At 42.9% G+C, this 9,183-nt stretch overlaps 1 protein-coding gene across 1 annotated transcript; it reads right to left on the minus strand.

Moving 5' to 3' along the window:
- Positions 1-3,925: 3,925 nt before the first annotated feature.
- Positions 3,926-6,716, minus strand: LOC123065710 (protein DETOXIFICATION 33). The gene is made up of 8 exons (XM_044488940.1): positions 6,096-6,716; positions 5,464-6,005; positions 5,261-5,347; positions 5,087-5,143; positions 4,740-4,978; positions 4,518-4,636; positions 4,331-4,417; positions 3,926-4,210 (listed from the first exon to the last, which is right to left on the minus strand). The coding sequence occupies exons 1-8, from the start codon at positions 6,318-6,320 to the stop codon at positions 4,136-4,138; spliced, it is 1,431 nt and encodes a 476-aa protein (XP_044344875.1). The 5' UTR covers positions 6,321-6,716; the 3' UTR covers positions 3,926-4,135.
- Between the last annotated feature and the right edge of the window lie 2,467 nt (positions 6,717-9,183).

Genomic DNA, 9,183 nt, shown 5'->3' on the forward strand with positions numbered 1-9,183 from the left:
TTTTTGGCATAAAAAATCAAACTTTCCAGGACTGATCAGCGTAGCAGTGTTCATTTGTGATGTTTTTTTTTCCAATTTTTTCTGAACATTTTCATCTTTTAGTCAAATTTTTGTTAACACTTCGAAACCAATCAAAACAAACCACAAAACTGGTTCGATGGACACGAGGTTGAAAGCTGTCTAGTTTTGAGAGTTTAGGGTTGTAATGTAAATGGTTTTGGAGTTTGATGTTCTAGATTAGACTAGGCCATGAGTTGAGGCTTGAAATATGCATTTCTATCTTCCTCAAACCATCGTCTCCATCACTGCTCTTTGCATCTCGTCGTTCATTATAATCATCTAGGACGAAAAAAAATATGTTCAAACTCGCATCAGTTGTAACTTGATTTTTACATTCAACCAACGGGAAGAGGTTATTGAAGGGCAGAATGGACCTGAAAAATTGCACCACAAAATTCTGCAACAACAACAACAATAATAATAATAACAATAATAATAATAATAATAATAACAATAATAATAATACTAATGATAATAATAATAATAATAATAATAATAATAATAATAATAGTAATAATAGTAATAATAATAATAATAGCAAAACTAGAGCCCACCCAAATGTCTCTTGATCTAAATGGTGTTGATAGATTTTCTAATGATTTATGGAAACCTTTCCCACTAGAAAATTTTCATTGGATGAGCCGAACATCGATGTTTTGTTTGGCACGAAGTCAAACAAGGCTGCAATATTGGTGGCTTTAATGCAAATTTTTACCAAAACTATTGGGAGGTAGTAAGATGGATTTGTATGAACTCTTCCAAGATTCTATGATTGCAATTTTGACATTAATAAACCGAATTATGGATTTATAACTCTGGTGCCTAAAGGAAAGAACACAAACAAAATTATAATCCTACTTGCCTTCTGAATGTAATTTTTAAGATCATTACCAAAGTATAGATCAACAGGTTAATTAAAGTTGTTTGGGTTGTAATAAGAGACTTGTAGACAACTTCCCTAAAAGGCATATATATCATGGAAGGAGTTTCCATTTTACATGAAATTCTAAATGATCTCCATAAAGGGAAAAAGATTTCAAGAAAGTTTTTGGGAGAATTTAATCGACATTCTTATCACCGATACTACTGTGATAAATGCCGTTCTAAGTGGAAGTGCGGAACGAGAGGTTGGAAAAATTGGTATGTGTAAGCGAGACAGTTGGCCTTTCTCTAGTGTCTAGGCAGTGCCTAAGCATCCTAGCTAGGCCCAATCTAGGCCTTCATATAGTTGTTTCTATCAGTGTTTCTTTATGGTACTATATGTGTATCGATATTAATTTAGGGCATATAACTAAGTTCATTATCAACTAATGCCATTGGAATATGTCCTGTTCGGCATACGAGTGCAATATGGCATGATTTCTCGCTCGGGTAGACAATTTCTTACTTGCCCTACCTAGACTTCAACTTATGACCTAGGCAAGGCGTTTGGCCATCACCTAATGTCTAAGCATGCCTAAGTGCCTCCTAGGCACTACCTTTTCCAACAGAGATCAAACGACTGGATTATACACATTATCTCTGGTGGTAAGGTTAAAGTTGTGGTTGATGGTGAGATATGACCTTATTCCACTACTTTTGGGGGATTAATATGGGAAAACCCACTATTTTCATTGTTGTTTGACCTTGCAAATGACGCCTTATCAATTTTAATTGACTAAGTTGTACATATAATAATCTAATCACTAGACTTTCCGCCAATCTTGCAACAGAAGGTACACAATCCTGCAATATGCAGATAATACTATCCCTCTGTTGTAAGATGACCTGGAGCATGTTAGAAATATCAAATTTCTCTTGTCTCTATTTGTGCAGATGCCAGGAATTAAAATTAACTTTCATAATATCTATTGTCTGGACACTAAAAAAAATCACTTACTTCAAGGACCTTTACACCTACAAAACTGGGAAATTACCTTTGAAGTGCTTGGGATTCCTATTGATGAAAATAGAAAAAGTTGTTGGCAATGTAGAAGTCTTCCTATTGATGGAAGAATCATCTTGACCAACTCCTCTTTGACTAGCACACATCTTTATATGCTTTATTTCAATGGAACTATTATGGGAATCAAAGAAAGAGCTAGCACATGTAGGGTTATATTTTCTGCAGTGGAGACAAGAACAAATATGAATATCACCTACTGAAATGTTCTCAAGTTTATATGCCTAAAGAGCAACATGTTTTAGGTGATCTTGAATTTCGAAGAATGAGGATTGTTTGATTGCCTAAATAGTCATGGAAATTGTTTAATACCAGACGTCATTATTGGCAGGATTATCGGTTTGACAGATATGTCGCACACTTAGATGAGTCAAGTGAGATCCAAGCAGGGGTTGATGGAATCAAACATCTTTTCTAGGGCTATTGCAATGTCCAAGTCGATAATGGGAATATTGTGCATACAACCTTTGAAATTGGTGTTTAGAACATTATTTTGTGGAAAACCATTGGCAGGGGCTAGGTTAGAGCAATTTCAAGGTATGATAGATTTATGTGTAGTTTTCATTAACATAGAAAGCGAAGATAAACTAGTTTGGTTGTTATGTGAGTTCATACTGAAATATTACTACTCTATCGTTCAAACTGTAGGCTATGAGCCTTACAAGTTCTTGTGAAAAATCCTCCTAGCGGTTTGGTAGTGAATTTTAGTTGTTTTGGTTTGTTCTCTATGTCAGCCAATTTTCTTCCAGTTTTCCCTTTTTTCCTTTTTGTTTCTTATTCATTTTTAGATTTTTTTTCTAAAATGTTCACAACTTTAAAAACGTTCCTGTTTTCTTAAATCAGTATTTTTGTTAATAAACATGCACATATTTGAAAAATTATTCACCTTTTCATTAAAAATGTTCACTAAATTTTAAGACATTTCTCTAATTTTAAGACTTGTTCCCAAAACCTTCAAAAAAGGTTCACCCATTTGTGTGAAATATTCTAAAACTTTCGATTTTTAATGTTTTAAAACAAATCCGACTAAGAACAGGAGTAAACCGAAAGAAACATAAGAATGACTTTTGTTAAACCCAAAAGAGTACAACATCTGGTACATAAAAAGCGAGAAACGGCGGACAGGGCCAGCAGCCCATAACAGGGCCCCGTGATGCAGTCCTCCTATATGTCGCGAGGAGTGTTATATAGGAGGTTCTTTGGTTTATCAGTGATTTTTCTTTTATCAAGTGTATTTTAGTTTTTTCGCTTCGATGTACTCTTGTTAGTTACAACACGATCAACGGCACTTGGTGCGCTGTCAGCCGCCCGCCACGTGTTGCGCTCTGGGCGCTTCCTTCGGATTTGTTTTTTATTTATTTTCCGCACGCGTTTTTGGCTTTTGAAACGTTTTTTTAAGTTTTTTTTTGACGTTTTGGTTTTTCACCGGTCTTTTTTAACATTTGGACAACAAAAAAGAAATTGCGCGAAAAAAACACGTTTTTTTTTTCTTGCGCGAGAGTCACGGTTTTGCTTTCGCGAGAGTGACGGCCTTGCCTCTCGGAAGGTTTTCTGTTTTTTTGCTTCCGCGAGAGGCACGGTTGTGCTTTCGCGAGAGTCACGGCCATGCCTCTCGTAAACAAAAAAAAACGCGTTTTCTGCTTTTTTTTTTCCTTCCGCGAGAGTCACGATTTTGATTCCGCGAGAGGCACAGTTGTGCTTTCGCGAGAGTCATGGCCGTGCCTCTCGGAAACTGAAGAAAACATGTTTTCTGTTTTTCTGTTTTTTCCTTACGCGAGAGTCACGATTTTGCTACTGCGAGAGGCACTCCTCAATTAGTGATTTCGTCAAACTCCTCCAGAATGCAAGAACAAACAAAAAAAAGTCCACCCTAGACATCAGCCTATTAGCATCGCGCCCACCGCACACCACGAGACTAATTTCTAACCTTCTGCTTTCAAGAGATTATAGAACAAAATTGACGACCCTTGCTGAATACAGCTACACCGAATGATTACAGTAGTCTCTCTCAGTAAAAAAAGAGAGAGAATGATTCATGTACTAGCATTTCTATATCTTGTGTTTATTCTTTGTGGACTCCTGTCCTGTCAAATTTGTCTGATGTGTGCGCAACCAGCCTTGTCCGTTCCCGTTTCATCTTGCTTCTTGGACGGTCGGCAGCTCGACGTTTCCTCCCCAGTTCCGCACCCGCTCCTCTGCCAGCATAGCCTGCATCACCACCACCCAAACTTAGTGCATCAGAAATCCAAGATCCAGATGCAACTACGACCGAGTTACTTTTCAATTGTTGGAACCAAGTATGTGCCAAACGTGTTGAATTGCTGTTACCTCTTTTTGCCATTTGGTTCTGAAGAGGATCACAAACAGGATGACGGTCTGCAGAACCGTGCCGGTCAGCATCCCCACCCAAATCCCCTGCACGTATACAAAATCAGTAATAACATTTCACCTGGAAAGGAAAAAAATCAGAACACGGCGAATCAAGAGTGTGGACTACTGTCTGTCTTTGCCTTACTGTTGCGTTAAGCTTCAGCTTGAAGCCGAAGACAGCTGCAAGGGGCAGGCCGATGAGATAGTAGCAGCCGATGTTGACCCAGGCGACCAAGGACTGCCACCCAGCTCCAATGGCCACCCCTGGAATCGCCAACGATGATCACACACGTCACATCGTCGATTTGCTTTCACCACATTTACTTTCCAGATAACGTTCTTGATGATGACTGGTGAGTATATCTACCTGATAGCACCGGCTGGATGCTGTTGAGGCCTATGGTGGCACCCAGAAGGTACCCCAGGTTTGCGGCCTCCTTGACCACTAGCTCGTCGTCGGTGAAAAGCCTCGGCAGCTGCTTCCTGGCCACGAGGGTGACGAGCGTGAAGACGAGCCCGACGGCGGCCGACGTGGTCACCGCCACGACGACCGAGAACTTGGCTGCCTTCGGGTGCTTGGCGCCAAGTTCGTTGGCCACGCGAACACTGGCCATACCAGAAACGAGACACAGGATGGGTCAGGGTCATCATTTCTTGGAATGTCTTGAGAGTTGAGAGACAGGAAAGGGGGAGGAGAACAGAGCAACTGCGTACCTCACTGCGGCATTGAAACCGACGGATACCATCAGTGTCCAGATGTTGTAGTTCATGCTGTTGCAACAGAATTCGCAAATTAAGGAGATGTCTCAGAACAAGCACTGTCAGCCAGAGATTATCTCTGTTCATTTCAGGATGAGAATATCACCAAAGAGAAACAGGTGCACAGACCATATGGAAACGGCCCCGACTTGAATCTCTGGGTTCTTCAAGCAACCCACCAGAATGATTACTGCCGTGTAGTACCACATCTCTAAGCTGCAGCACAGAAATCACTCCTACTCAGAAGAAAACACAATTGCTGATGGGTGACCAAAGAATTTCGTCTGTATGTATAGATACTAATTAGAGCAGGAAGCAACGGAAGTACGAACCAGAGCATGACCGCGGACGCGAGGGAGAGCCTGACGAAGCCGCCGAGGCTGGCGAAGGCCTTGCGCGAGAACCCCGTCCACGCCTCCGGGAAGGACCCGCCGACGACGTACACGAACTGCGCCGCGTTGATGAGCCACCAGGAGGCGTTCCCGATCATGGCCGCGCCCAGGAGGCCGCGGCCGAGCCTGGCCACGACGACCCAGTTGAGCAGCGCGTGCACGCCGACGGCGCCGCCGGAGATGAGCGTCATGACCCACACCCGGCTCTGCGCCTGGTAGAACTTCTGCATGGGGAAGTTGACGGCGTAGGCGAAGAGCTGCGGCACGCACCAGCGCGCGTACCGCCCCGCCACGGCGGAGATCTCCGGGGACTGCCGGAGCAGGCGGAGGATGGGGTCCGTGAACATGTAGACCGGGAGCAGGGCGACGGCCGTGGCGAGGCAGATGATCCACGACCGCTGCATGTAGACGCCCAGAGTGTGGAGCTGCCCGGCCCCCACCGCCTGCCCGCACAGCGTCTCCAGGGCGCTCCCCATGCCGAGCTGCGACGCGGCAACAGTCAAACCACATGGTTCTAGCTAGTTTAATAAGGGAATCAAAATAGGAAGGGGATTTGTTGGGTAGCTGCCTACAAGGAGCCCGAAGCCGAGGCCTTCGATGACGCCGATGACAATGGAGACGGCGGCGAGCTCGACCTTGCCGATGTGGCCGACGAAGGCGACGGTGACGAAGCCGATGAGGAACTGGAAGACGCCGGTAAGGATCACCGGCCCAGCGATCTGCCACAGGGTCTTGCACTCATCCGGCAAGGTCTTGCGGCCGGCCTCCGCCTCCGCCTCCGCCGCCGGTGCCACCATCTGCTCAAAATTTGCTGGCACGAACTACGTACGTTGAACCCCTCGCACCTTTTTCGGTTTTGTACATCCGTACGGGTCAAGGTTGGGTTCCCCCCACGTTTCAGCGGGTGCTGACACCGAGCAGGGGTCTTGCTTGCCGTGCGCGCTCGAGGTCGCGCGGCGTGGACTCCGCATGCCGATGCAGTTGGTGTTGGCCGCAGCCATCGTGGATATGGGCGGCGGCCGTCATGGCGAGAGTCCAACACTGGAACACCAAGCTCCACGTGCGCACTACTAACTGTCTAGGCTTCGCTGAGTATGACTTGTGAGCGGGACGTGCTGGTCAAGGTTTGCAGCTAGGCAGGAATTGCAAATGTCATATGGGAGAAGAAACCGTAATTTTGTCAGCATCCTGAGCTCTCGGCAATTCAACATTTGCTTTGCTTCTCGGAGACACCCTTTACTGCTGAAGCCAAACAGTACTAGCACTTCTCGTTGTCGTGTCATGTTAGCTTTATTTATCAAGTGGCACTAGCATACTGTGGATAGGCGCGAGCGAGCTACTACTTGACTGTATCACACGGCGAGCATGAATACTCTACTTGACTGTACCACACGGCGAGCATGAATGCTCTCTTCTCTTCTTGTGAAAGTAAGTGCAGAAACCGGGAATCCGTTGGTACTCTCGGGAACGCGCGCTCCTGCATGTAAAAAATATATATTTATGTGTAGACTTCGATATTATATGTGTGTACGTCAAGTTTCACAGAAAATCGGCATCTTTTGTGGCGTGTGTAAAAAGACAAAATGGTGTATGTGAAAAGCATTTTTTAATACCGGATTTTGTCTTTTTCACAAGCGACATATAAGTTGTCGGTTTTTTGCAAAACGACTTTGTGAGCATGTGCAATATCGAGATGTATGCGCCAATTTTTTATTTTTATTTTTTTAACATTTTAAAATATGTTTAAAACACATTTTAAAAATCAGGAGTGCATGCTCCCATGTGCCAAAACGCCACACTCGTGTCGTGTCGTGCAAGTGCTAGACAGAATCTCACTTGAAGAAGCCTTAGGTTATCTTCAACGGCAACGCCAACCCACAGAAAACCTCCCGCGTCCGTCCGCGCATAGAGGACCAGTCCACGAATACGGATGCAAGAGGATGTCATCTAATTGTAGCCGCATACATCTGGTCTTTCTTATTTTTTCCATGTTCGCATTATCAAATAGTCGCGCAGCGACAAATTGATAATTCTTCTGTCTCTTTGGCCCTCTTGATGATTCTTCTGTCTCTTTAAATATTGATAATGTCAAGAAAATCTTTAGTGAGCACAGTGACAAACTTTTTTTGAACACAGTACAGATGCAAGCGCTCATACATACACGCATATACTCATCCCTATGAACGCACACACACACCCTACCCCTATGAGCATCTTCGGGAGACTGAGTCGGCATATCATCTTGAGATTTACGAAGTCATCGTAGGCGCCCCGTCGTCGACGGGAACGTCTCCTCCCACTAAAAGCGCATCGCCTAAAATCCTGAAATAAATTCAGGAATAATGTGAGCACCAAGAGTTGAACTCTGGTGGGCTGGGGATACCACTGTCCCTCTAACCATCCAACCACAGGTTGGTTCACAGCATAGCGACAAACTGATTGATAAATTTTCCCTAGAGGAAATAAAACATGTTGTTTTAATATGGCTCATAACAAATCCCCAGGGCCTCACGACTTTACTGTTCAATTTTATCAACACTTCTAGGATTTGATCAAGTATGACTTGAAGGCCCTGTTGGATGATTTGGAGCCAGAAAAATAGACATTAGTAGTTTAAACTATAGTATTATCTGGTACCTAAGACTAAAAATGCTAACCAAATAAAAAATAGACTCATTTGTTTGTTGAATGTGAGTTCTAAAATCATTACTAAAGTTCTGATGAATAGGCTTAATTGGATAGCTACTGAAGTTATATCCCCCATTCAAACTGTTTTGTCAAAGGCAGATACATCATAGAGGGAGTGTTGATACTTCAAGAAGCTCTCAACACTATTCATAGAAAAAAAAACAAAGTGCTCTACTTCTCAAAGTAGATTTTGAAACAACATATGACAAAATTAAAATGGTCTTTTGTATTTCAAATGTTTAAAATGAAAGGGTTCCCAGATAAGTGGATAGACTTGGTTATGGAAACTATAAGAGGTGGTAGAGTCTGTGTCAAGGTTAATGATGATTTGGGAACATATTTCCCACTCACGAAGGCCTGAGACAGGGTGACTCTTTATCACCTTTGAATTTTGACTTAGCAGCTGAGAAATGGTTTAATAAAAGGAGTCCTAATTGAAAATGTTCCAAATGGGGTTAGCATGCTGCAATATGCTAATGATACAATCTTCTTGTTACAAGATGATTTTGGGAGTGCCCACAATTTAAAATATATACTCTATCTTTTTGAACAAATGTCTGGTTTGAAGATCAATTTCCACAAAAGTGAACTTTTCCTATTTGGAAATGCCACTGAAAAAGCTAATGAATACTCTAGATTTTTTGCATGCCCTATTGGTGCTTTACCAATAAAATATTTGGGGTTGCCTATAGACTAAACTGGATACCCCCTAAGGAAAAAATGGAGAAACAATGTGAAAATTGGCAAGAGAGACTACTAGCTAGTGCTGGTAGGATCACCTTATTCCAGTCCTCACTCAAAGGGGTGCCATACTTTATGATGTCCTTTTATGGACTAACTGTTGGGGCGTGTAAATGAATGGACCTTTTCATAGCAAGATTATTATGTCAAGAGAATAATGTCAAGAAAAAAAATCATTTGGTGAAATGGTCTGATGTGTGTAGACCAAAAGACATGAGGGGACTGGGAATC

The sequence above is a fragment of the Triticum aestivum genome, chromosome 3B (assembly GCF_018294505.1).
Source record: "Triticum aestivum cultivar Chinese Spring chromosome 3B, IWGSC CS RefSeq v2.1, whole genome shotgun sequence".
Classification (NCBI taxonomy): domain Eukaryota; kingdom Viridiplantae; phylum Streptophyta; class Magnoliopsida; order Poales; family Poaceae; genus Triticum; species Triticum aestivum.